Here is a 27,781-nt window from a genome sequence, read left to right as displayed (position 1 = left end):
GAGATGGCGGAAGTGACGTAGCGGAAGAGAAGAGGCCGCCATAGCAACGGCGGGATGAACGCGCCTCCGGCCTTCGAGTCCTTCCTGCTCTTCGAGGGCGAGAAAAAGTGAGGGGATACCCGGGGGCGGCTCATTAAACCCGGGGGGCGAGTAATTAAACCCTAATCAGAGCTGGAAGGGGGAATCCCGGGCTTTTCCCCGCTGTTCTATAGCGCGCACGGCTCGCTGACATCCCTGTATCCCATAATCCCCAGGATCACCATCAACAAGGACACCAAGGTGCCCAACGCCTGCCTGTTCACCATCAACAAGGAGGACCACACGCTCGGCAACATCATCAAGTCGTAAGTTGAGGCGGGGAGGAGATTTCGGGGGAGGTTTGGGGATTTCCCGCCTTTCATTTCACTCTTTGGGGTTTTTATTCCCCTTCCAGGCAGCTGCTCAAAGACCCCCAGGTGCTGTTTGCAGGGTACAAGGTCCCACACCCTCTGGAACATAAAATCATCATCCGTGTCCAAACCACGCCAGATTACAGCCCCCAGGAAGCTTTCACCAATGCCATCACAGACCTGATCAGTGAGCTCTCCCTCCTGGAGGAGAGGTTCAGGGTAAGGGCATTCTTTTCCTTTTGGAAAACTCTTTGGCCTTGTTGTAATGTTGGTGTGTGCCTCAAAGCTGCTGGGTTTAGGTTTATGAATTAATCCAAGCCACCCTCCTTGTGTTGTTCAGCTGCTCTTAAGTGCATTTTTCTTTTCTTTTTTTTACTTCTTCTGACAAAACTCTGGGCCTGTATTTTCACTTCTCATCACTTCTGCTCAGTTTATTTATTGATTCAGCCCCTGAATCCTAAGCTTTAATCTTACTCAGACTGATGTGCTGGGAAAAGGCACCAATTTGTAAATAAGTGTTGATTTTAATTCCAGTATTATTTTTCTGGTTGCTGTAGAGATTTCCATTGTGGGTGGTTGTGATTCACAGAAGATTCACAGGAATGATTAAACACCAACATCCAGCCCAGTAACAACTCCTCCCTAAGCATGTGTATTTTTCCTTTTGCTTTCCAGGTTGCAATTAAGGACAAACAAGAAGGAATTGAGTAAAATGGAGCAGACTGTTGCTTCTGAGGCAGAATGATGTGTCTGTTACTGGATGAAATATTTAAACCTCCACTCATGGCAAATATTTTCCCCCTTGTCCCACTTCTGTTTAATTTTTGACAGTAATATTTTTAATTTTTTTTTTCCTAGCCAACAGGCACTTTGCCAAGAGGATAAATGTCATGTTGGATTTGGTGGATAAGTCATTAAAGTGATTTTTAGTTTTCTAATTGGAGCTTTAAGGCAAATATTTGTCCTGGGCTGCTGGGGAGGTTGCTGTGGGTAGGATTCCAGCATGAGAAGCTGCTCAGTGACAGCTGGAGATGAACTCTCTGCTTTTTCCTGCCAAAAATTCCAGGCACTGCCAGCTGAACTGGTATTTTGTTTTATTAAGTGTCATTTCTATAAAACAAATGCACAAATTGTGAAAACTTACAGTAAAAGGAACCAGATGTTCACAATGAACTGATGAGTTTAACAAACTCTTACCTTGTTTGTTTTTTGTTTGTTTTTTTTTTGGTTTTTTTTTTTTTTTCTCCATCTGGCACATAAAGCTGCTCTAGAAAACGTTGATGGGCACATGGGGAACAGTCACTAATACTGCACTAGGTCAAAGCACGGGGGTGGAGCAGTGGCACAGGGGACTAGGATTTCTTCCAGATGGCTGTAATGTTCACACTGGTCAGCACAACAAGGTAGGTGAAGGCAGGGTCTGCCACCACGTTGTTCACCAGGATCTCAGGGGGCTGCTCCCCGTTCACGCGCAGCTCCGGCCACGTCAGGATCTGTGGGAGAGCACAGGGAGGGGACATGGGCACCTGGGGCACAGGCTCCTCCTGCTCTGGGATGTTCCTGAAGGAGCAGGGTTTGGTGCACAAGGGAAATCACCTCAGCCCCAGAGGATCTGTGGGAGAGCACAGGGGTGAGGACATGGCTGAGGGGGACATGGGCACCTGGGGCACAGGCTCCTCCTGCTCCTGAGGAGCTCTGGGATGTTCCTAAAGGGCCAGGGTTTGGTGCACAAGGGAAATCAGTTCAGCCCCATAGCATCTGTGGGATATTCCTAAAGGAGCAGGGTTTGGTGCACAAGGGAAATCACCTCAGCCCCATAGGATCTGTGGGATATCCCTAAAGGGGCAGGGTTTCATGCACAAGTGAAATCACTTCAGCCCCAGAGGATCTGTGGGAGAGCACAGGGAGGGGACATGGGCACCTGGGGCACAGGCTCCTCCTGCTCTGGGATGTTCCTGAAGGAGCAGGGTTTGGTGCACAAGGGAAATCACCTCAGCCCCAGAGGATCTGTGGGACAGCACAGGGGTGGGGACATGGCTGAGGGGGACATGAGGACCAGGGGGGCATGGGGACCTGGGGCACAGGCTCTTCCTGCTCCTGAGGAGCTCTGGGATGTTCCTAAAGGAGCAGGCTTTGGTGCACAAGTGAAATCACCTCAGCCCCATAGGATCTGTGGGATATTCCTAAAGGGGCAGGGTTTCATGCACAAGTGAAATCAGCTTCACCTCAGCCCCATAGGATCTGTGGGAGAGCACAGGGGTGGGGACATCGCTGAGGGGGACATGGGGACCAGGGGCACAGGCTCTTCCTGCTCCTGAGGAGCTCTGGGATGATCCTAAAGGGCCAGGGTTTGGTGCACAAGGGAAATCAGTTCAGCCCCATAGCATCTGTGGGATATTCCTAAAGGGACAGGGTTTCATGCACAAGTGAAATCACTTCAGCCCCATAGGATCTGTGGGATATTCCTAAAGGGACAGGGTTTCATGCACAAGTGAAATCAGCTTCACCTCAGCCCCAGAGGATCTGTGGGAGAGCACAGGGAGGGGACATGGGGACCTGGGGCACAGGCTCCTCCTGCTCTGGGATGTTCCTAAAGGGCCAGGGTTTGGTGCAAAAGGGAAATCACCTCAGCCCCAGAGGATCTGTGGGAGAGCACAGGGAGGGGACATGGCTGAGGAGGACATGGGGACCAGGGGGGCATGGGGACCTGGGGCACAGGCTTTTCCTGCTCCTGAGGAGCTCTGGGATGTTCCTAAAGGAGCAGGGTTTGGTGCACAAGTGAAATCTGATGCATCTCAGCCCAGGAGAAACTGTGGGACAGCACAGGAGTGGGGATGTGGCTGAGGGGGACATGGGAGCCTGAGGCACAGGTTTTCCTTCTCTTGAGGAGCTGTGGGATATTCCTAAAGGGCCAGGGTTTCATGCACAAGTGAAATCAGCTTCACCTCAGCCCCAGAGGATCTGTGGGAGAGCACAGGGGCGGGGACATGGCTGAGGGGGACATGGGGACCTGGGGCACAGGCTCTTCCTGCTCCTGAGGAGCTCTGGGATGATCCTAAAGGGCCAGGGTTTAGTGCACAAGTGAAATCAGTTCAGCCCCATAGGATCTGTGGGAGAGCACAGGGAGGGGACATGGGGACCTGGGGCACAGGCTCCTCCTGCTCTGGGATGTTCCTGAAGGAGGCAGGGTTTGGTGCACAAGGGAAATCACCTCAGCCCTAGAGGATCTGTGGGACAGCACAGGGTTGGGAATGAGGCTGAGGAGGACATGGGGACCTGGGACACAGGCTTTTCCTTCTCCTGAGGGTGCTGGAGCTGTAGGATATTCCTAAAGGGACAGGGTTTCACAAGTGAAATCAGCTGCACTTCAGCCCCACAGGAATTACTGGTGGCTGAGCAATGTATTTCCAAAAAACCCGAGCAATTACAGAATTGTTGAGGTTGGAAAAGAGCTCCCAGAGCATTGAGGCCAGCCTGTGACTGAGCAGCACCTTGTCACTCAGGGTGCCACCTCCAGGGATGGTACTCCCTTCTCATACCTGAATAACCCTTTCAGGGAAGAAATAATGGAACACTCTGTGGAATGTGGCTCCAGAGCAGTGGCTGAGAGCCTTTGGAGTGTTTGATTGTCCTTTCAGAGGGACAGGCAAGGGGACAGTGACTGCCCAAAAGAGAACTGTCTCCAGAGGGAATACTGGGCAGGAAAAGGGTGAGTGAGCATAGGGAAGCAGTGAGGCCTTTCCTGCCAGGGAATGTTCACTCTGGCTCCCCTCTCCTCCCTGGGGAGGTGCCTGCACACCTGATTTGTGCTCCTCACCACTTTTTTAGGGCTGTTTTAGGAGGAGCTGCAGGGGGAGACAGATTTGCTTTGCAGCTCTTCCTTCCTGTCCCCAGTGAATGGCCTTGGCCACACACTGGAGAGTGCTTTAATTGTTTGTGAGGGTCATCTGTGGAAACACAAGGCATGTTCTGGGACAGGCCTGCTCAGGAGAATGGCATCAGCTGGAGGGAGGCACAGAGAGCAGCTCAGCCCTACCTGAGTGGGGGAGATCCTCCGCTCCGAGCGCTTTCCCTTCGCAGAGCCCCAGCCCGAGGTGTAGGTGGAGAGGTTGTACATCCACACACTGCCCTTCTCATCCCCACAGAACACGTATTCTTTTGCTGTGAGAGCAGAAGAAAAAGCTGGGAAACAGGTGTGGAGCTGGGAGTCTGTTCTGCTGTAAAGGACAGCTGCAGGATCCCATATTTCAGCAAATTTCCCTTACGGGCACAAAAATATGAATCTACCTTACTCTGAAAAAATTCATTTGAACATAAACCAGCTCTCTTTAGTGTAGAAAAGCTAGTGCTTAATGCTTTGGGATTCTCCTGACTTCGTTTTGGGAAGTGCTGACTGGATCAGGTTTGTTTGTTCCTTGTCAGACTCCAAACCCAGCTGCCCAGTGTGTGACATCCCTGATGCATCCCACAGATGCACCCAGCATCCCAGTGACTCCTGAGCTCTGTGCTTTGAAAACCTGTGCAAGAAAGACCCCCGTAGCCTCAACTGTCCCCCCTTATCAGGCAGAAGGTGCAGCTGTAATTATTTATTACTGTTATTTCCACCCAGCTGCTGCTGGAGCTGCACTGCAGAGCTGCAGGGGGGAGAGCAGAGCTCTGAAATTCCAGGCCTCTGCCTCCAGCTCCAGGCTACTCCCATGGATCAAAGGAGAGCCATGGCCCCAGGAAATGAGTGCTCCTACCTGGGCAGGTGCTGAGTGTCAGGTAGGACATGTCTGTTGTGGACCACTCCAGCTCAGCCAGGATAACTGCAGACATTGTTCTCTGGCATCCTTTTCCCTTGGCATCAAAAGACTTGCTCCAGCTCCACAAGTATATGCATCCTGGTTTGGAGCTCTTGGAAACTAGGGAAGAAAGGAAGGGAGAGGCTGTGGCAGCTGCTGGGAAGGAAAATGCATTGAGACAGAGGTGGTCCCTCCAGAATATGGATTTCAAGCCACGGGATCTGATCCAGCAGCAACTGTTTGCACCTGTTTTTACCTTATTTCAGAATAACTGGAGGTTGCAGAGAGATTTTCAGTGCTATGTTTATGTTCCTGAGCTGCAGAACAAGCATAAGCTGTTCAGAAGGAGCCAGCCCATGATGTGAAACCCACAGTTCCCCTAAAAAAATACCCTGTTGCCACCAGCCCTTGAGCAGAAAGAGACTCTTCCCCCCTTCCACATTGGCACTGCTTGGCCATGTGTGCACTCAGGGATGTGTCCAGCTGATTTCTGGTCCTGTCCAAGCATGGGTTTGCACTCTAAGCACATTTTTGGGAAAGACAAATGACTCTGGGAGACAACTCCATCCTGTGCAGCCCCCCAGAAGGTAAAGAGGCTGTCACACTCCTTTCAGCCCCTCTGCTTGTCATGCTGGCTTCACCCTGCACATGCTGGAGTGCCCCACTGTTTTTGGGATTGTGCTGTTGTGTTTATACTCACCAACCACATCATCATTGAGAAAAGCCAAACCGTCAACCCTGTGAGATGTTGTCAAGCTCTCCTCACTAGGAAACTGGAATATGGCTTCAAAAGGCCTAGAGCAGGGGGGAAGGGTGAAATCAGCCAAATCCTGAACAGCCAGCAGTGAAAGGGCACCTGGCTGCAGAGCCCAGAAGGAAATCTGTGTGTGTTTGTGAGTCTCTTGCCAAGCTCAGGTGAATTCCCAGTTGAGTTTACACTTTTGGTCACTTGGGTTTACTTATACAGCAGAAGTCTGTTTGCTCAAGAGATTGCTGCACTCCATCAGCATCAGGATATTTGTCAGCAGGGCATGACTTTGCTTGCTTCTTCCTCATAATTTTGTCCTGAGCTCCCACAGGGTCCCAGTTTCCTGGGTTACCTCACGTACCAGGAGCAGGGGAGGCCTCACTGTGAGACTGGAAATGGATCCAAAAGTTTACACTCTGTTACACTGCCTGGAGATGACACACCCTTAACTTTTGGGGTATTGGATTACACTCCTGCCAGCCTTCCTGCACAGCAGCCTGCAACACCTGCAGCTTTAACACAAGCTGTGAACACTCCTTGAGTATCATGCTCCTATTTTTTCTGGCCACTCTGGGAAGGGGAAGATGTTCTAAGTTTCATAGGGTGTGCTGCTTTTGCTCAGACCTCCTCAGTTAGAAATCAAACCTTTGCTAGGACTACTTCTTTTTGTTCTGGAAAGCAAATGCACATTCCCAGCTTGTGCTTCTCACCTGCTTTTTTGTCCCTTATCCAGTTTTATATTCCAGGCAAAACAGCCATCTTCACAGCCTGCCAGCAGGTACTGCTCTGGGCAGGTGGGGACCAGGGCAATCCGGAGGGGGATTGAGGCTGTTTCCAGCACCAGCAGCTGGCTAAAAAAAAAAGCAGAGAACAAGCAGTTAAGTGGTGCTGTGATAGTTACAGGCTCTTGGACTGGCCACATCTGGTTTTTGAACCTTTACCTTGCTTTGAAATTGTAGTCACAGTCTGGAATCCCAATATCCCAGAGCGCAATTCGCTTGTCATAGGATGCAGCTGTGGGACACAGAAGAGAAGCAGGTAGTGACACCACCACTGCTCATCTGGCTCTTCTCTGCTAGCTGGCACTTCTGCCTGAGTCACAGCCACCCTCTAAGGCTCCAGAGAGCTCATTAAAGCACAGCAGCACTCCCTGAGGCTCCTGGCCCAGCATTTCCCAACACTGTCACACATGCACAGTCAGTGTTTAGTGTTCTTATCCTGTGCTCTAAGAGGGGCAGATAAAACAGTTTGTTTCCTGGTGTCCATCACTGAGTTGTGGCTTCATAAGGTCTTTAGTTAGTGGCCCTCTGAGCCTGTTTCTGGTCAGGGCTTCTAGTGGAATCTAAAATATGAGCTCCAACCTCTACTCTCAGGTAGACATCACTTTATTTCATGTATCCATGGCTTACTGTGTTCACATCCACAGCAGCTCCCAGTGGGAAAGTCAGGCACTCACAGAGGGTGAGAAACATGTCACCAAGCTGATACACTGGAAACAGAAACAGTTCTAACAGATTACTCTGAATAACCTGGACCCTCATCACATGGCAGCCCTCAAATTCAGAGTTTGTTGGTGTCCTCTCCCCAGAAATGATGCAAAGAATCTCCCTTAATTACTCTAAATTTTTCTATGAAATATAACGAGTCTTGCTGTCCACACCATTAAATGGCTGTGCCACCAACCTCCTTATCCCTTCCACCACCCTCCTAATCCTTTCCTCTGCTTCTGCTTTTGGCATTCCTGAGCTTCTTCTTGAAAAGTATCCCCTATTCTAAAAAAAAAATCCACTTTTAATGGTTCATGTAGCACTTTAACCACTCCAGGATGTGGGTAATTGTAGGCAAGAGAAACAATGTGCTCTGGGGTGCAGGTGTGGCCTGAATGGCTCTGTCCCAGCTCACTGTGCAGCCTGACAATGCAGTTACAATTTGTAACATGATGGTCCATTACCAGCCCATGAGCCACAGCCTCTGTGTGTGGCAAAGCTCTCCTTGACATCAGGACCTGAATAGAAATCTCTGTCGAGGCCTAGAGCTCACATTAAAAAAAATCAAAGTAAATTAAACACATTGTTGGATAAAATGAAACCCCACAGCCCATAATAGGCTGCTGTGCTGCAGGAGAGCCCTGCCACTACCTGGCTCCCAGCTGCCTGCTTTGCCATTCTTCTTACTCATCCCTGTGGAACAGATCCACTACTGGGCTTGTTTGTGGCTAATGTGTGTGTGACAGCCACCCTGAGTGCCACCAAGGGAGAAACAGGAGCTGCTGCACCTCAGCTAAAGAGGCAGGCTCTGGCTGAAACAAGCTGTTCCTGCTGTCACAGGAGAGTCACAATGTTCTCTCCCTAATGCCTGTCCATGTCTTTTGTTCCTGTGTCCCTGCCTGCCCTGGTGACAATTCCCCTTGTTAAGGAAGCCCTGACTTTTCCACATCACAACTAAACCCAGGGATTCTGAGGCAGACTTACTGAAGAGGTGGGTCTCCTGGGTTGGGCTGAAGCAGACAGTGGCAATGGGCTTTTTGTGAGCCTTTATCTCTCCATAGCAGAAGTCAGCTGCCACGTGGATGAGTTTGACAATGCCTCTCCTCCCTGCAGCTGCCAGGATGTTGTGAGCTTTCTTGCGGCTGTCGCTGAGCACCATCGTGAGGGTTGTCCATGCAACGCTGAAGAACTCCTGGGGCACAAGGAAAACAAGGCTGGGGTGACAGACAACAGAGAACAGCCAGCAGGGTGGTGGCTGTTAGCTCAGAGAAAAGACAACTGTCACAAGTGCTACTCAGGTGGAATGGCATGACTATTTAAGATGGAGCATCAAAACTCCAAACAGCTCTCAGAAGAACATAAACTACAGGAAGAGGATTTTATACCTCTGTGCTGTCAAGCAGGCTCAGCAGCCAGACACATCTGTGTGAGGACTGGCAGGCTAATCTCCTAAACTAATAAAAACATAAACCCAAACCAGGCTAAAAGGATAACAAGCAATATTTATTATCTATCTTCATCTTAACACCTGTAATTGTAATTGTTACAGGTTCTGGTGTTGTAATTATTACAGGCTCTGGTATTCCCATTCAGTGCTCACCCTTCCCACTTGCAACCCACCTCTGTAGCCACTTTATACTTTTTCAGCACTGTCCCTGTCTCACAATCAATCAGACAGACAGATTCCCCTCCACAGGTTGCCACGGTTCTGGAGGAGCTCACAATGGGATCTGAAAGAGGAAAATAATGGGTGGGAAGTTCCCAGGTTCAGGGATAACACACGAAGACTGCAGCTTATCACTGCCTGGTGCTCTCCCAGTCTCCTGTTTTCAAAGTCAAAGGAGAATTTACGTAAGCAAGTCTCTTCCTGACAACGGAGACTACAGCTTGAAGGAGCAGGGGTCTAAGGCATGGAGTCTGCTGGGATTCCAGAGCCAGGTGGTTCTGGGAATCCTGCAAACCTCTTTAAGAGCTCACCTTTCCTGGCTCCAGAGTCTATCACTGGCTCGAAGACACAGGACCAGAGCTGTGTTTTAAAATCCTCGCGGCTGTTGCCTTTACTGTGACACTGAAGAAAATGCAATGGCTCTGCACTGACATCCTCCTACAATAAACCATCCACATTTAGAAAATTCATTCCCCTGACACAGTTGGCCTGTGATTGCCTTGACAGAACCCTCTGCTGAACACAGCAATCTGAGTTAAACTCAAGTATTTTTCAGCCTGTCTGTGCTATGGAGAACAGGAGAGACCGAGGTGCCACAATGCTCAAGACTCCTAAAGCAGCAGGGAACTGTTTAGCAAAGATGTGCCCAGCAGACCCCAGCAGAGAACCCCATTTCCTACAGCAGAGAAACATGGAAAACCCTTTAGATCCCCACTGGCCTGAGCTGAGGGGGAAACACCTTTCCCCATGCAGCCCCTGAGTTGAGAGCAAGGCTTGCCAGTCCCATTTCTAAGCACGGGTTTGCAGTGCACCACCTCGGAGCGCTGGTCCATCCATCCCCCAGAGGGGATCCACTGGGCTCTCCTGGGGGGGGTCCTCCTCTCCCTTGATGCCTCTGAGAGATTTAAAACAATGACAAAAAAAAAAAAAAAATCCAAACCAAAACTCACAATATATTTGGCCAACTATGAGCTCCAAGCTGTGCAGAGCTCTGAAGAAACCTGAAGGCAGCTCCTCCCACTCTAAACCAAGAGGCCCCAAGCCAGTCCCAGGGGGCTGTTGGATGTACCTTGCGCTTGGAGTTCTTCACAGGGGTCAAGGTAACCACACTGCTGTCCTGCTCCTGGCTTTTCTGTTCCCCTGTCATCTGACTGGATCTTCTGTTGCTTTTCCCCTTGGGAAACTGCTCTCCATTCTTCTGTGTCCCTTCAGCTCCCTGCTCAGGGGTTGCCTCCTTGGCTGGTTGGTTTGATGTTCTTGGTTTGTCAGGAGCTGGGTCATCCTCCACATGACTGGATTTTCTGGGATTGATTTCAGCTTCCTCCTCGGTGTTTGCCTGGGTCTTGGACCTCTTTTTTCCAGGGCTTGATTTTGAATGATTTCTTTTCCTCTTGCTGGGTGTTACTGTGACCTGTAAAGCATGTTGTCATGTTGTCAGGTTCTACAGAAGGTTTTTAGCTTCCCCGAGATGTGCAGACAATTTGTAAGTCAAGGACATTAATTATTCAAATGCAAGTATCCTCCCACAGTTACAGACTGGGTTCCAGGAATCAGACAGCCCAGAGCTGCAGGGTTCCTAGAGGCAGAAGCTAATGAAAACCACACATCCAGCCTCCTTTTCAGCTCCCTTCCCCTGTCTCAGTTATTTGCAATTTACATTCAATGTGGAAAAACAAATCTGGTCTATGGACCACAGGGGTTCAGTCTGCAGTGATTTCCAAGCAGGAAAACACCAGCAGAGCCTGGCCAGGCATCAGCCCAGGTCTCTAATTAAAATATCTCTTCCTAGAGGAGAGGTGGAGTGAGTAGCACTGCACTCATGAAATGTTTTTGGTCCCCTATGAGAATGGAAGCTCTCTCAGGGAGCAACTCGACCTTCACATTTCTGGGAAAGCTTCAATCTGGCTGTAAAGAAGAACCTGAGCTGTGGAATACAGGCTGGAGCCTGAGACTGCCCCTGTGGTTACCAAAGGGTCATAAATGTGAACTGACAAGAGCTGCTGAATTCCCAGGAAACAGAACATTGCTAATGTAACTGGAAACATCACCTACCGGAGCCACCTCTTCTGCAGCTTCCCTGGGGCTTTCTGTGCTTTCTTCCTCATCCTCATCTGTCTTTTCCTCTGGTTCAGTATCAGAGTTTAACTCTAGACCTAGTGAGTTTGCCAGAAACTCTTCTGCAATCATTTTCACCTGAGAAGCAAATATGTGGATATGTTAAAAAAGAAAAAGATGATGACAAAAGGGCCACAGCATATCAAGCTCTGATGTGTCATGGCACAAAGAGCTTCTTTGCTGAGGTTTTAATATCAGCTCCCACTATTCTGTGTGAAGTTCACAAGTGGTGGAGGAGTCCCCAGCTGACATTACATGACCCAAGAACTTCACTTTGTCATGGGCATTCAGAGTACACAGCTGTGGGAAAAAACAGCACAGCAATACAACAAGACAAAGGAGAGATAGAAGTCTCAATTGTATTGAGATGTGTCTCAATTGTGTGAACAAACAAAACAAATGTTATCAACTAAATGGTAACTACACTTCTGTCATTATCTTTACTCTTTCATCAAGAATAAAAGTTACTATTAAACTAATTTGCAAATAATTCAGTATTAAGGATACTGCAGTCTGATTAATGAGTACAAGTATCATTATTGCTTATGAATTAAAAAATAATATTTAATGACAGCCATTTCAACTTGGTGCACATTTAGACCTGATAACTGCTTAACAAAGCAGTGAAGAAAGAGAAAAATGATACCACTTGTCAGCAAGAGCACCCAAATCCATGGAGTGTTTCACTGCAGCCCATGCAGGAGCAGGAGCAGGGTCCTTGCCTGGGATGTCACCTACCCGCCAGCGGGTGAACTCGCTCAGTGAGCTGGGCCCATACACCACGTTGGTCTGCACTGACTTCAGGAACTTCTTCTTGATGGACTTCACCTGCTCAGCTGTGTATTTCTCAGGGAGTTGGTCACTGAAGAATTTTTTCCAGTGAGCAGTAACCTAGGCAGAAAGACTGAGTTTATTCAACAGAAAAGCACGAGAGAACTCATGAAAGCATTTAAGAAATGGCCAACCCTACGTGATGGAACCACTTTAATTTATTTATTCATGTTCAAATGACCACTTCAGCTAAGGAGAAGTGGTTCAGTTCCTCTGTAGCAAGCTGGAGTGAGTGTGGCTAAGCAGACACTGTCAGCATGGACCCAGTTAGAGAGACAGCTGGACTCCAAAAGGCTGCTGATACAGGATGTTCACCTGCCAGCACAGTTTCCCATTGGAGTTTCTGGTGGGCAGTTTCACATCCATCAGCATGTGGACCCAACAGACATTTTTACATTGAAACACAGGACTAAGAACTGGGCAGGCAGGTACAAATAACACCAGGGCAGAGACACCACAAAAAGAACAGCACAGGGGAGTGTTTGGTGTCTCATTAAACAGCCAGCCATGATCAGTTGTCTAGGACAAGAGGCTGAGCAGCTCTCAGAGACCCTTTGAAGTTCACAGGTTTTATGCAGACAACACTCAGCACAACTCATCCCAGTTTTCAGGATCTGAGTTTTCCTCCACTGTTACACAGAAGGAATTAAGAAGATAATTAACTAGAATACAAATGGTAAGAGTAGTAATACATGAAAAAAAAACAGCCAACCAAACCTTTTTCATAATTGAACAATAATTTTGCTCAAGATCACAACGATGCCTTGTGGAGACAATCTGTCAGGAGCTAAATTGTGTAGACAAATGAAAATTGAGTTCTACACATCCACAACTGAAGAAGAAAGAACAAATCCTTATTCCTGGTGAATGGTGGAAAAAGCAGGATTATCCAGAGCTTGATTTTGAGCTCCCTGCTCCTGGGGCCTGGACAGTAACTTAAATTAGATGGGGAGGTGTTTGCAGCTGTTCTGGCAGCACCAGGCTTCTCCCATTCCTGAATGATGATCAGAGTGACCTGAAAAACTACGGGATCAGACACAGGCCTGGTTGGCCCTGCTCCTGTCACTTAAACCAAAGGCAAATTGCTTGCATAGAGCAGGTAGAGCAGATGCCAACAGTGAGCAGAGAAAGCAGCTGTAAGACATTTCCTGGGTGGCCCATTCTGCAGGCTGGGCTCAGATCATACCACAGGTATTGATTGCAGCTCTGTCACTACACTGAGCACAGGATTTAGTTATTTTTGAGGTGTTTAGAGGTTAAGGAAATATCCCACACCTTACCTTGCTGGTGAGCTTTTGGCTGTTGACACGCCTCACATGGTTGGCCAGTTTGGTTATGTCCTTGCCATTGAGCAGACGAAGATTTTGCAAAAGAAACATTACTTTATAGTCATCATTGAGCTAGAAGGAGAAAAAACACTGGAGTTACAAAATTTGCATATGTGGTACATGCTTTACCTTTAGTCCTTGATTAAAATACAGCCTATATGAGAATGATATATTTAGTAAGGGAAAGCGATGTCGTAAAATCTCAAGATTTTCAACTTGTACTTCACATTTTAGGTGTGAATTAATGTTCTTTATGAGTTGGGATCTTAAACTGCAGACAGAGCTGCCCAGCCCCCAGGCAGTGCTAACATCTAGCACAAGGTGGGGGCTGTGTAACTGCTCATCTGCTGGGCTTGGGTACAAGGCTGGGAGCTCTGCTCATATCCCTGACCTCTAACACAGGGGAAGGCCTGTCCTGCCTCCAGACAAGGAATTCCAGCAGGAATTCCTTGGGTCAGATAGTTCACCATAGAGCCACACACATACTAACAGTGTGCAACAACAAATAAGTATGTGGGGATGGTGAGTAGCTGATGCCTGTTTGCAGCACAAATAAAATCAGTTTTGGATGTTTGACTTGTCACCAGATCCTCTTGGGAGAAGTCAAAACCTAAACCAGACTAATCACCAAGTTTAAACCCTCATCTGAGGACCCAGTCTGTGCTCTTTTCCAGAGCACAGAGGGCACTAAAACTAATACAGATATTAGAATATAAAACTAGCATTAGATATTAGGAAAAAAATTTACTATGGGGGTGGTGATGCACTGGCAAATGTTGTCTAGAGAAGCTGTGGCTGCCCCATCCCTGGGAGTGTTTAAGACCAGACTGGATGGGGTTCTGAGCAACCTGGTGTTATGGAAGGTGTTCCTGCCCATGGCAGGGGGTGGAACACGATGAGCATTAAGGTCCCTTCCAATCCAAATCATTCTGTGATTCTGTATTTCTCTAAGAACCTCTCTACACAGTCATTCCTGTATTTTACACTAGTAAAATGTTTAGTATGAGCATGAGGTACTGTACCTGATAAGGCACCTAAGACAGGACTTTGGCCTAGAGAATCAAGACACAGATTTTAATATCTGAGCTGTTTTAAGCAAGTCACTTCTGCAGATTGAGAAGCAGTGGCACAAAGTGGTTAAAAGTCACACAAAGGCTGGCTGCTCTCTAAATGCCCTCGCACTTGCTGCCCAAGAACAATGTACAAGAACTTTGCACAAGCGCTGTTTGTTTTTGTCTCTGTTTAATGCAAGGAGGGGGGTAACTCACTGTCAAGTACACATTGTTCTCATAGGTCAGCTCCTCGAGCAGAGGGAACTGTTTCAGAGCAGTCACATCTTCCAGCTTGTTATTGTTGCAGTTCAGGACACGCAGATCAGGCAGGGTGAGGCTGTTGGGAAATTTGTCCAGTAAATTATCAGAGAGATCAAGTTTCTGCAGGTGCCTCAGGCGGGAAAACAAGCGCGGGTCTAAATCTCCAGTCTTCAACTGCAGCTTGGACAGGCTGAAAACAAAATAAAAAACAAAAAAACAACCATGAACTATCTGTAGCTCACTGGAGAAACAAATGCTGATTTCATAGCATAGATAGTCCCACCTGGTGGCACCTCAGTCCAGTACAACTCCCTGGGTACAACTGACCATTGGTTTTTTTAGGGTTAACTCAACTATCTCTTGAGTTATCACCTCCTCACAATAGAAGCACCATTTTGTAAGTTTTTAAAATTTTTATAAAGATTAAATAACTAAAAAGTGTTTTAAAAATTTTATTATATTATTAACCTCAATAAATAGTAAATCACAAGAGATGTAAAACTCAACACCATTCTATCAAAAGCTAATTTATTTCTTAGTCGCAATGCTTTATAAATGTTTTTCAATCTATCAACTTTCTATCAAGTTTTAAGAATTCTTTACAAATCCATTTCCTACACTGGTGGCAGCATTCTGGATTGTGAGCACAGTGTGGGACAGCTGATGTATCTGAGCTAACAGCCACCATCAGAGACTCAGGTCTGCCCAATTACAATTAACCTGCCACTCAGATCATCTCCTAGGGGTTACTGAGGTGGCTGGGAGCAGTAAATCACCAGAAAAATTCTTATATAAAAATTACAGAAAAATTTTATATATAAAAAAAAATTACTACACCTCTCAAAGGTTTGGTATTTTATTCCTGTGCAATGTTAATCCAACAAGAGAACTGTGGCAATTCAAGACACAGGACCCTCAGTGTACCCAGTCCATAGAATGCACTGCATTCATTATTTCACAGTTCATGCCAAGTGCAGAGTGTGTCCCCAGATAATCTGGCTGTTTTCAAAGAACTAACCTCACAAAAAAGTGTTTTTCCATTTCTTTTATAGTGAGATTTGTTACAAAAACTTCCAATGGTAAATGTAGAAATTCACCCAACAAAATCCCAAAACTGCCACCAAAACAGAACTTTGTCCTGAAAGGGGAAGTGATACAATATTGGTGAGGGGAAAAGAAATATCCCTTCTCTGTAAGAAAGTGAGAACTGCATAATATAAGCTGGGTCATTTATATTTGTTTAGATCATTCAGGTGAGCTCCAAAGGGAGCTTCCAGCCAACATCTCTTGAGGGCACAAGTTTGGGTTCCTTTAACAAACAGAATCTCTTTCTCTAATGACCAGTTAAAAAAATAAGCTTCTAGATATTAGTGAAGTGTGAATAAATGAGACAAATAAATCCAGAAAGCAAGATCCTTTCTTCTTCCCTTGCCATCTCAGAAGTGTAGCCAGCCAGTCAGAGCTGCTAAGACAGGTTGAGGACAATCCAGCTGGCTGCAGAGCTGTGACTGTGGTGTCCTTTTGGGGAAAAAAAACTCAGTGGTGTTCCCCAAACAGACTTTCTGAAACACATCACAGTACAAAGCTGCATGGAGAAAGCCACAGTCCAAAAATCCAGAATTCAAACATCTCCCCACCACTCTGTTATTGAGATTATTGCAGCTGATACTCAGAGGAACTGCAGAAATTCAAGCACACACCAATCAAGGACATCATTTCCTCATCAAGAAAAAATATCAACAGAGTTCTCTGTCTTGTTGGTGATTAACTGATGTTTCTTACTAAAAATAATTACTTTAGCACAAGGCAAACTGAAAGAAATAACTTTAAGGAGTACATGTGAAACCCAAACCTCCTGACTTCAGCAACAAAAACAACAAAGGTGCCAGCCAGAAACTGGCCAGCTGAGCCACTTGGATTGGCCAGCTCTGTGTTAAATATTTGGAAGGACACAGTTTTGCAATGACCTCTGTCAAGGACCTGAGTGACAAAACTGTTTTTAGTGGTTTTTAAGTGATTCAGAGTTTATTCTCTCCCCCTGCAATGTTTGAGGTAGTAGGATTACTGAATATAGGAGAGATGGAACATGATGGAGGGAGAGGAAAATGGAAGGGAAATAATGCCAAAAATACTTTAAAAACCCTCTGAAATCTATGCTGGAAGATTCTTTTATTCGCATTAAGAAATTGTTAGAAAAAATGCAAGGGCTTTGGGGGTAGGGATGATACCTTGGGCTTAGGAAATTGGGATCCAGCCTTGAAAAAATGGCAGCAAATATACAATAGAAATGGCAAAAAAAAAGGTGACATCTGCCAATAACCAATTAGAGAATGCAGTGCCACCATTGCTCACTGATCCTGCACTGGGAATGCCTTCTCAGCTCTGTGCTTTGATACTCTCTTCATTTAAGTAAAAAAATGTTTAGAGGAAGATAGACACACAGACAAAAAGCCATTGCCAGGTTGAATTAATCTGGAATTTTCCATGGGCCTGTCTGCACTTACTTGAGCGTCTCGATCTTTCGGAGTCTCGTGGATCTTGGAACTGCTCTTTCCAAAAGAAGTTCTGTGGTGATTTTGGACATTTTTAACCTCCACCTCTCTGCTGGAACCACCAGTCAGTCAGCTGGAGGATGTCTTCTGGTTACCTTGATAAAACAAATGGGAATAAGAGGAAATCTTTCAACAGCTCCAAGAGAGGGAAAAAAAAAATTATGAGGTTATCTACTGGTTTTGCTGCTGTGTTGGAAGCCACCTTTTTTACTTGGTTGAAATGAACATGGCAGAGATTTTTATTGGATTGGGCACAGGTTCTCAGCATGCTGATCCAATCCATCTCCAAAACAACAGGCATCCATCCCCTGGCTGTTGGAGTGACAGACTTGCTGCAGGTGAAAGCTGTCCATGAGTGATGGCACTCAGGACCAGGACAGCATCACAGGGACCTGCTTGTGCCTCTCCCGGGCTCTGCTCCAGGAATTCCAACATTCTTTCAAACAAAAAGCAGCAGTAAGAGTCAACACACCTGCTGTGAATGGTTTTCTCCCAAAAAAGTGACACTGAGCTCACTGGCCTGGCCAGCTGGACAGACTCTTGCCTGATGACTTCCAAATTCCCCAAAATTTTTGGAAAACCGAATTAACCAGCAGAAATTCAAGCACATACCAGTCAAGGACATCATTTCCTCATCAAAGAATAAAAAACAAAAATCAACAGAGTTGTCTGTCTTGTTGGTGATTAACTGATGTTTCAGTAGAGACAAACAGAGGGATATGCTGATATTTGGAATAACAGTGCTGACAGGGCCAAAAGAGCTCCATGAAATGACTGGTCCAGGGCTTCCCATTCTTCCTGACACAGATTCCAAGAGAGGGAAATAAAAGAGAACAGAGGTCCAAGGCCAGGCTTGCTCCTGTCTTTCTGTGTTAGATCAGTGCTGCCCAAATGACATTCCAGCACATCGTGAGGGGACACGGGGCACTGAGCTGTGCTTGGGCTTGGTTTGAGCAGCAGCAAACACCTACAACACCTGCAACATTGTGTGATGAGCAAGAGGCACAATATCGTATACACTGAAATATTGTATACACTGAAATATCGTATACAGTGAAATATCGTATACACTGAAATATGGTGTACACTGAAATATTGTATACACTGAAATATCGTATACACTGAAATATTGTATGCACTGAAATATCGTATACAGTGAAATATAGTATACACTGAAATATGGTGTACACTGAAATATTGTATACACTGAAATATCGTATACACTGAAATATTGTATGCACTGAAATATTGCACACACTGAAATATTGTATACACTGAAATATTCTATGCACTGAAATATTGCATACACTGAAATATCGTATACACTGAAATATTGCACACACTGAAATATCGTATGCACTGAAATATTGCATACACTGAAATATTGTATACACTGAAATATTGAATACAAGCACAAAGAGCTGATCTGAAAGCCAGCTCAAACAGCAGCTCTGTGGGATTTGATTGTTCAAAGGACAGAGCTCTCCCTGAGAGTCCAAGCACAGGGTCAGGCTTGTTCAACCAAAGCTCCCTCAGATTCTGTGTCTACAATAAAAATGTGACACCAGTGACTGGACGTGCCATGGCCTCTCTTTGGCACACTGGCACAGCCGTGACAGGGCAGGAGCCGCAGGGAAGGCCAGACACGGCCGGTCCCATCCCACAGCCCCGGGGATGCTGCAGAGGCACGCTCGGTAACCGGGGGTGCCGAACGCCGGGGTTATTGCACAGGGAACGGGCCCCTCCTGCCCCCCGCAGCTCTCGGGATGGAGCCCCAGGGCCGGGCATCCCCTGACCTGAACGCGTTCCGTGCAGCTGCCCCGGGACGCGATGCCGCGGCGGTGACAAGGCCACGGATGCCGGGCTGTCCGCGCACGCCGGGCGGCCTCCGGGCCGCGGGGTAGCACCGGCCGCAGGCCGCGGCTCCGCCCGTGGGCAGGGCCGGACCGGGCCGGGCGGGGCAGGTGCGGCCCCGGCCGAGGCCTCGCCCGTCACCGCCGCCTCCGGACACCGAGCACCGCGAGGGGCCGGCGCCGGCCGCGGCCTGAGGCGCCCCCGCGGGGCGCGCGCCGCGCCTACAACTCCCAGCGTCCCCCGCGGCGCCGAACAGCGGCGGGGAGCCCGGACCCGACGCGGGGGCTGCTGGGAGCGCGAGTCCGCCCGCACCCCCCTTTCCACCCCCGCTGCCCGACCGCGCGGCCTGCGCCCAGCCCCGCTGGCCTCACCTGGAAGCGGCCGGGGAGGAGGAAGAGGAGCCGGGGAGGAAGGAAGGGCGGGAGGAGGAGCGGGGAGGGGGATGCAGGCGGGAGCCGGCGGGATGCAGGCGGCGGGCGGCGGCGGAGGGCCGGGCTGCGGCTGCAAGGGGATCCGCTCCTGCCTGCTCTGCGAGGGGCCCGCGCCGGCCGCTCCGCCCCCGCAGGTACCGGGGAGGGGGCGGGCGGCGGGGCGGGGAGGGGCGGGCAGGAGGGCGGGAGGAACCGGGGGGCGGCGGGGACCGGGGCCGGGGGATGGCGGGACCCCCGTGCCCGGAGCGGGGACCCCGGGGCCGCAGGGTCACAGCACGGGCCCGAGCAGAGCTCCCACGGCGGCCGCCCCCCACACAGGGTATTGTGAATTGTTCAACGCTCAGAGCCGGAGCTCACCTGAGCCTCACGTGTTACGTTCACATTCATTTGTTACAGCTCAGCCTTGTGGCCTGCGCGGTTTTCATCAACTTTCCTCGTTCAGCATTTATTGCTATGACCAACCGTGTCTCTGTAGCAATACCCACCATTAATCTCCTTATACCTGTGGCCCTGAGGGTCATTGGTTCTTCCCTGCTCTTCCAGGATAAAGACATCACTAGGAAAAAAAAATTTGGCTTCAAACAAGCAGCACATTGATGCTGCAGCTGAAAAAAAAAGAGCAGGGAATAGTTCCCCAAAAGCAGCTGTAAATTTTTCTGTCTGCAAGAACTCTGTGCAGTTTTCATGCTGCAATAGCAAGGTTGCAGGGGTAAATAATGGAAATATCTTACTGCTTTTTTCCCCTTTTCCGTTGATATTTCCACAGGGAGAAGATAATTTCACTTACTGTCCAGCAACAGGCCTAGCTAAAGGAAATGAGCACTCGGAATTTGCTGGCTGGGCATTTCCCTTTCCAGGGGTGTTCCTGGTGGAGGAGTTCATTAGTGAAGATGAAGAGTGTGAGATAGTGGAACTGATGGATCAAGATGACTGGAAACCATCACAGTCTGGCCGAAAGAAACAGGTTGGACTTTGGAAGCACATCTGATCTTAGATCCCTCTGGAAAAGGAAAGCTGTTTTCAGTTAAAACCCACAATATTGAGATATTTCATGAAGTGTTTTCCTTTGAAAGCTTTTCCTGAAATCAATGGCAAGAATTATCTGTAATTAAAATCAGCTTCTTGCAAAAATACATGATAGTTACAATAAACAGTATTTGATGGTGTGTGTTCCAGCATTAAAGTTCACATAATCTCCAAGGGAAAGAAGTGGGTGTTCAGATTTGGTTTTACTTTACAAATCCAGAGAGATTAATGTAGATTCACTGAGTCCTTTTGCAACCTGGCAACCAGGTCAGTGGAAGAGATGAGAACAGAACTCTGCAGGAACAGCCTCTCCAAAAAGACTTGTCCTAGATTTTTCCTTTACACCAGCTTTCCCCTCCCTCTTCTTTTCCAACAGGACTACGGACCCAAAGTGAACTTCAAGAAACAAAGGCTGAAAGCTGGCAGCTTTACTGGCTTGCCAAGTTTCAGCAGGAAGATTGTGGCACAGATGAAGGCCTGTGCTGTGCTCAGTGGTTTCTTACCTGTGGAACAGTGTAACCTGGACTACAGGCCAGAGAGGGGCTCTGCCATCGACCCCCACTTTGATGACTGGTGGCTCTGGGGGGAGCGCCTGGTCAGCCTGAACCTGCTCTCACAAACTGTGCTCTCCATGTCCTGCGACTCACAGGACACCATCCAATTATTTCCTATTTCAAATAAGGAAGAATTAACCCCCCCTGCACCTTCCACGCAGACATCAGCGTGCACAAATCCAGGAGAAGAGGGAACAGAGTGTTTGTTGTCACCGAGGCTGGTTCCAGGGAAGGAGGTGAGCGTGGCCATCCTCTTGCCCCAGAGGTCGCTGGTGGTGCTGCACGGGGATGCGCGGTACAAATGGAAACACGGCATCCGCCGCAGGCACATCCAGCACCGCCGCGTCTGCATCACCTTCAGGGAGCTCTCGGCCGAGTTCTGCGCCGGGGGCAGGCACGAGGAGCTGGGCAAAGAACTGCTACAAATTGCTCTTTCCTTCCAGGGGAGGCCCGTGTGACCAAGGGGTGGCGTTTTGTTGGGAGAGGTGTAAAATGAGGTATGGAATTTGTGTGATGAGGTTTATTTCACGTGTGTGCATAGATCAGCTCAATAAAATCAAGATTTAACAAACAAATAAAAGGGGGTGAGCTCTGAAACCTCCTGGGCAATGACAGCTTTTAGGCCAAAGCCAAAAATTTTAAGTTGCATCCATTGTCTGTGTTGTAACAAAAAAGCAAACAACCAGTTTCTAAACACTTAAATGAACCCAAGAAAGTTAGAAACACTAAACAGAGTATCAAACAGCCATTGACACAGTTTCAGCCCAAGCCCTGGCACAGATTTTAAGCTTTCCTGGCCCAAACTTGATACTGTCAGACTGGTTTGAATGTTGCATCCAGCCCTGGGGGTACAAATATCCCCTCACCCACCTCAGACAGGTCCTGTAGAGACCAGGCCTCAGGGGAGGAAGGTAAGCAGGGATCTTTCCACAGTACAAAACACTGAGAACTAATTAAGGTAATTGTCCTTTGCTGAAGATTCATGCTCTAACAATGAGGTTTAATCATAAATTCCATGTGTGACCTGTATCTTCTGGGACCAAAGAGCAGCATTTGCAGAGGACCAGTGCTGACTCTTCAGGCTTGGACAGAGATCAGACCAAAGGCCTGCACAGACTGTGTTATTTTCTGATCATTTGTCATCTCTGAACCCTGCTGTCAGCTCTCAGTAGCAGGAGTGAGATTTTGGGAATTAGCTGGGCAACAGACTGCAACCCTGGCAGCTATCATTTATTTTCCTGGCACCCCCAGCAGTCAGGTTTGAATCATGCCTCATACCTAAGATTCAAGCAGTCATTTGCAGCAGAAGCTGATCTGAGGCCATCTGTCTGCTCTGAACAAACTTCTGTGCTCTTGAAAATGAAGTTGTGCTGCGGAAGAAGTGTGTGATCCTTTAATAAACATGGTGCTTCCTTCAGCACAGTGTCACCTGCAGCAGGAAAACACCACCTTGCCACCAGCAGGCAGTGCTGCCTGGCTTTGGTTGGCAAGGGAAGGGACAGGCAGATCTCGGTGTCCCTGCACTGCTGGGCTCTGCCCCAAAGTGCTTCCTTGGCACTGACTGCACAGGATTTGCTGCACAGCAAAGCACTCCTCTGCTTTTCTGCAGGGGAGGGAGCTCTTCACCCAGCACAGCTCCCAGGAATCAGATGGGTCACTCAGGATGCTTTCCAAGCAGAGCGCTTTGTGGGCTGCAACGAGCCAGGTTCTGTTTAGTGCTGATTCCAGCAGGGCTCCCATGGGCAGTCCCAAACTCCAAACCTCCATCCAGGTGGGCTGGTCAGTGTCCTCAAGCAGCTCCAGCAGCAGTTCCAGCAGTCACAGCACATCCCCTCTGATGGAACCTCTTCACTGCAAACACAGACACACAACAGGCGGGCCACACCTGCTCATAGCGAGCTCTATCCCAGGAAATTCCTCATAGGCTGCAGCTGGAAGAGGGTAGATCTAGATTAGGTGTTTGGAAGAAATTCTTCCCTGTGGGAGTGGAGAGGTCCTGGCACAGGGTGCCCAGAGAAGCTGAGGGTGCCCCTGGATCCCTGGGAATGTCCAAGGGCATCTTGGAGCAACCTGGACTAGTGGAAGGTGTCCCTGCCCACGGCAGGGAACTGGGGGTGGGAACTGCACGATCATTAAAGTCCCTTCCAAGCCAACCCATGTTGTTGATGTCCAGCTCTCTCCCAAAAGCAGGAGTGTGCTGAGAGCAGCAGTTCCTCCCTTCTTCTGCAGCCTGGCACCCACAGGGCTCAGCAGCTCTGGGAGTGGAATATCCCCCGGACAGCACCTGGAGCAGAGGGGCTTTGTCCAAGCAGGAGGAGGGGCCTGGCACAGACACCCAGGGAGGAAACCCAGCCCAGGCTGTCACAGAGACAGCAAACACTGCACCTGGATCCTCCTCACCCTGCAGTTCCAAACCTCTCCATGGATCTGCTCTCTGCTCAGCACACTGCAGCAAAGTGTTGCCATTAATGCTTGGCCCAAATTTCCAATGCTCCAATTCTACATTTATATTGTGCTCTCAGGCTGCTAAAACACTTTCTGTGTGCATCCCTGCTGCTCCATTCTCTCCACAGTGAAAGCAGATGATGGATTCTGATGAATCAGATTGCCACAATAACTTACACAGTGTCAGTTCATCTTGTGCTCTGCATTTGCTGGCTGGATTTTTCTGCCTTGATTGAACTATACAGGAAGCTGCTGTTCTCGCCAGAAGATTCCAGCTCTTCCTAGCTGATATCTTAAATGTGAAAAAATGCAAATAATTAAATACTGAGCCAAAAAGTGAGGGCTTTTTCTTGGTGTTTCTGAATTCCAAAACTTAATCTAGTCACTACACAGGCATTGCTGTGCCAGTCTTTTGACATTTTTCACCTGTTAAACAGCCTCTTGGGCATCATCCTTAAAAAAAAATGCACACCCATCTGGTCAGTATTACTCCTTAAAACTTCATGTACATTCTCTCCTAAAAGGCCAGAAAAAAAAAAGCCAGAAAATAAACATTAACAATTTACTGTCAAGTACCAGAGAAATTTGAGAAAGGTATGAAGATGTTCTAATCTTAATGAGCTCTTTAAAGTAATTTTGTCCACTAAGCTGGTATTATTATTAACAGAAGGCAAACTTTAATGGTCTCTCTGTTACAGGAGTTTCTTGTCTCCTTAACCTCCTTGTAAATGCCGTGCCAAGACCCAGACCCTCATTAAAAGGAATTACATCTAATTGTTATCTCCCTGTGCACTGCAAAGGGAGAATGATAATATCTGACCAAACTTGCTTCAAAAAAGCAGAACCCAAGTTAACCCATAAGAAGATGCTGGAGGACTTGAGCTGCCTTTCAAGAAATCAGTCTGAAATCACCAAGAAGCATAAAACTGAACGAGTTTATCCAGTTTCTCTCACACAGCTGGACAATAACTGAGATACATTCATTGTTCTACATTAAATATTGTTCATGCAGAGGTAAAACAAGAATAGGCAAAGCTAAAATACAGGTTTTTTTTTCTTTTTCTCTTAGCACTCATGGCTGTCACACCTCTGGGCAGAAAGCAAGCTCCCAGCTGGATACAGAGGGATTCAGGGAAATACTGTCCAAATCCAGCCAGTCAATTTTAATTACTGAAACTGCTTTGAAATGGCTGCAGGGGAAAGAACCTGTGAGTTAACCAGAAAATATCCCCTCTGGCCCAGCTGAATTTGATTGCAGCTTGAGGGGGCGTTGAGGAAGTTGATGCAATGAGATTTAAAAGATAAGGAATCTACAGCAGCAGGGAAACTCCAAGGGCTTTTTGTTTGTTAGAAGGCAAGAAAGGAAAGGGGAAAGAAAGGAAAGGGGAGGGAAAGGGGAAAGGGGAAAGGGGAAAGGGGAAAGGGGAAAGGGGAAAGGGGAAAGGGGAAAGGGGAAAGGGGAAAGGGGAGGGAAGGGAAGGGAAGGGAAGGGAAGGGAAGGGAAGGGAAGGGAAGGGAAGGGAAGGGAAGGGAAGGGAAGGGAAGGGAAGGGAAGGGAAGGGAAGGGAAGGAAAGGAAAGGAAAGGAAAGGAAAGGAAAGGAAAGGAAAGGAAAGGAAAGGAAAGGAAAGGAAAGGAAAGGAAAGGAAAGGAAAGGAAAGGAAAGGAAAGGAAAGGGAAAAGGAGAGGGAAGAGAGAGGGAAAGGAGAGGAAAAGGGAAAGGGAAAGGACATTGTGAAAGGCAGGAGGAGCACCTCCACCCCCAGCCCAGCGCAGGTAACCTCGAGGCCATTTGGGATTGCTCATCCCCACATCCCAGAGGAAGGATGTGGGAGGGAAGGATGTGGAGGGATGTTCTCTCTGCAGCTGCACCCAGCCCGGTGCTCTCCAGAAACATTTCCAGCCCTCCCTCGGCCCGGGGCTCTCGCACGGTGTCACTTTCATCCCTCATATGCTCAAATCCAACACGACTCCACCTCTCACGGTCACAGTTTCCCCGAGAGCCTCCTCTCCATTGCAACAGGGAGCCAGCCCGGCCCCGGGGCGATGTTAAAAATAGGGAGACCACAGAGTGAGAGCTGCCACTGAATCCTGCAAAGGGAGAACCTGATCCTGCTCCCTCCAGCTCACGGTCGTGCCCCTTCTTTACTCCTGCCAAGATGGAAAGGGAGAGAGGAATTGCCTCCCAACCAAGGCTGGTGCACGGGAATGACACAAAGAATTGTTGTTCCCCTGTCCTTGAGAGCTCCTTCCCTGCTCCAGGGTGGGCAGCAGGGTCCCTGCAGCGGCATTTTCTTGCTGGGCAAAAACAAAAAAAAAATCTGAAGCAAGATCATGGCTGTCCCTAGATCATGGCTGTCCCTGTGCTAAGCTCCAGTGCAAAAATTGGAGAAATAGCTCAGACAAGGCAATAGCTGGTCCAGAGAGCCACAGCCCAAGGGGGCTGAAATTAGGGCAGCAGCCACCCCAGAGTGCAGCAACCCAGAGCCCAAAGCTGGCACAGAAAGCCAACAAACACCACAGGAGATCCTCAGCACTCGTCCCCAGCTGAGGGTGGAACCCTTGGGAGAAGCATCTCCATGCTGGCATGGCAGGATTGCAGCCACACAAAACCTGGGGCACTCCAGGAATGACACACACCCCAGGAACGACAGAGAGGTGACAGCACAGGACACACATGGCCAGGCACAGCCACACAAACCCAGACGTGCCACAGAGAGCTGGCAGCCCTGTTGGGACAGCAGTGACAGTGTGGAAAGGCTGGCTTGGCTGATGGGAATCCTGCTGACAGCCACAGGAGCAAAAGGAGGATTTTGTGGTGCTGGAGCACAGAAACACCCAGCTGGACAAGTACAACATCCCCACTCCTTCCTTTATGGATGAACTCCTGTGCCTGGAACCACAGGTAACGTTTCTGCAACACAAACCTGGACCCAACAGTGCTGAAAATGTAAATAAACTGCAGGAAGAGAGGCAGGAGCAGGAAAAGCAAGTGCTGTTGTTGGGAAGGGAGAGGAGTTACAGCATGAAGGTGGATGGGTAACCTTGAGAATCAAAGAGCAAAAACACCCCCATTAACTCCTCATGGAAGGGAGAACTCAGTGCCCAGAGAGACACAAGAAACAGAGCTGCAAGCAAAGACAGGGAAGCAAGTTATTGCTCTGTTTTAGGAGCATTTGCCCTTGGGACACCATCCCAAACTGCACCTCAGACTCACCCCTGGAGCAAGGTGGTCCCACTCCAGTCACAGGTGCACTGACTTGAGACTGATCTTGAATGCAATCCCACCCAAGCCTGAATGAGTTATTCTACAAAATCAAAGCAGTTTCTGCTGCTTTTCTCAATTTGCTGTTGCAAAAAATTAAATGAATGATCTGGCTGTTTCCAGACAAGCTGAATTGCTTTTGCAGCACTGTATGCACAGGGGGAAGCTGTTTAAAAAGATATTGCAAAAATGGTGCAATACTTTCCTTGAGAGCTTTCTGAGCCTATCAGCACACAAGGTCCTGCTATTACTGATATTAAATGAAAGTGCAAAGTACAGATGAGAGATTCAGCCCATCTGGTCTGGCTCTGGCCTCTCAACAGAAATTCTGTTGGTAGAGGAGCTGACACGTGTAGCACTTGGCAGAGAACCCAACTCTGATTCTGTTGTATAAACCTTTAAATTTTTATTATGGTAAAAAGAGGAGGGAGAAAGGGGAGAGTCCTGGGGAGTTCATATGAATTTCACAACCACCCCACTTCCTGGAGGACACTCCTTGTTTTTTGCATATGCACATGAGTACAGATTAGTCATTTAGCACACAAAGACTATTTTCTTTGCTGCACATCAGCCAATATGGTACATGCCAACTGCAGCAAGAACAGCAGATGAAAGCCACAGACACAGTGCTAAGCAACTTGTTCAGCAATGCTCACATTCCCATGTAACAAGAGAGATGAGAGGTGGTTTCCCAAGGCCCTTGACAGAGGGGAATATTGGGATAGGCTCACCCTGCTCCCCTGGGGTTTGCATGTGCTGTCCCTTCTGGGAAGCTGACATGCATTACACTGCCTCAAATCCCAGTGGAATAAGGGCCCAGGGTTAAATAGAACATTATAAACATCCTTAATGATTTCAGAAACCTATAAGGCCTCAGAGACTCTGTAGCTGCAGTTTTGGAGTGCAGAGGAGGAAACTAGCACAGGATCAGGGCCAAGAAAATGTGCTTATGCTTCTTGCAGCCCTGTGTGTCAGAAAGCCTGACTTTCCCTTA

General features: G+C 48.2%; 3 protein-coding genes across 4 annotated transcripts; 2 read left to right on the top strand and 1 right to left on the bottom strand.

The window, feature by feature from the left end:
* Window positions 1-26: 26 nt before the first annotated feature.
* Window positions 27-1,580, top strand: POLR2J (RNA polymerase II subunit J). Its single transcript, XM_058037446.1, has 4 exons — window positions 27-107; window positions 255-344; window positions 434-608; window positions 1,065-1,580. Exons 1-4 carry the CDS (start codon window positions 55-57, stop codon window positions 1,098-1,100), a joined length of 354 nt encoding a protein of 117 aa, XP_057893429.1. The 5' UTR covers window positions 27-54; the 3' UTR covers window positions 1,101-1,580.
* LRWD1 (leucine rich repeats and WD repeat domain containing 1) lies at window positions 1,467-19,528 on the bottom strand. 2 transcript variants are annotated; one of them, XM_058037442.1, is made up of 16 exons: window positions 19,439-19,528; window positions 17,166-17,308; window positions 14,617-14,851; window positions 13,301-13,420; window positions 11,928-12,080; window positions 11,127-11,267; window positions 10,144-10,485; window positions 9,386-9,512; window positions 9,029-9,138; window positions 8,393-8,600; window positions 6,863-6,935; window positions 6,632-6,772; window positions 5,874-5,968; window positions 5,132-5,293; window positions 4,426-4,550; window positions 1,467-1,882 (listed from the first exon to the last, which is right to left on the bottom strand). In XM_058037442.1, exons 2-16 carry the CDS (start codon window positions 17,243-17,245, stop codon window positions 1,742-1,744), a joined length of 2,253 nt encoding a protein of 750 aa, XP_057893425.1. In that variant the 5' UTR covers window positions 17,246-17,308; window positions 19,439-19,528; the 3' UTR covers window positions 1,467-1,741. The 2 variants fall into 2 exon arrangements, with proteins under 2 accessions (XP_057893425.1, XP_057893426.1); XM_058037443.1 differs by lacking the exon at window positions 19,439-19,528 and adding an exon at window positions 19,010-19,095.
* Window positions 19,443-21,658, top strand: ALKBH4 (alkB homolog 4, lysine demethylase). The gene is made up of 3 exons (XM_058037444.1): window positions 19,443-19,632; window positions 20,265-20,462; window positions 20,901-21,658. Exons 1-3 carry the CDS (start codon window positions 19,510-19,512, stop codon window positions 21,534-21,536), a joined length of 957 nt encoding a protein of 318 aa, XP_057893427.1. The 5' UTR covers window positions 19,443-19,509; the 3' UTR covers window positions 21,537-21,658.
* The last annotated feature ends 6,123 nt before the right edge of the window (window positions 21,659-27,781 follow it).

The sequence above is a fragment of the Melospiza georgiana genome, chromosome 19, assembly GCF_028018845.1.
Source record: "Melospiza georgiana isolate bMelGeo1 chromosome 19, bMelGeo1.pri, whole genome shotgun sequence".
In the NCBI taxonomy this organism is placed as follows: Eukaryota; Metazoa; Chordata; class Aves; order Passeriformes; family Passerellidae; genus Melospiza; species Melospiza georgiana.
This window is presented reverse-complemented; position numbering and strand designations above follow the sequence as displayed.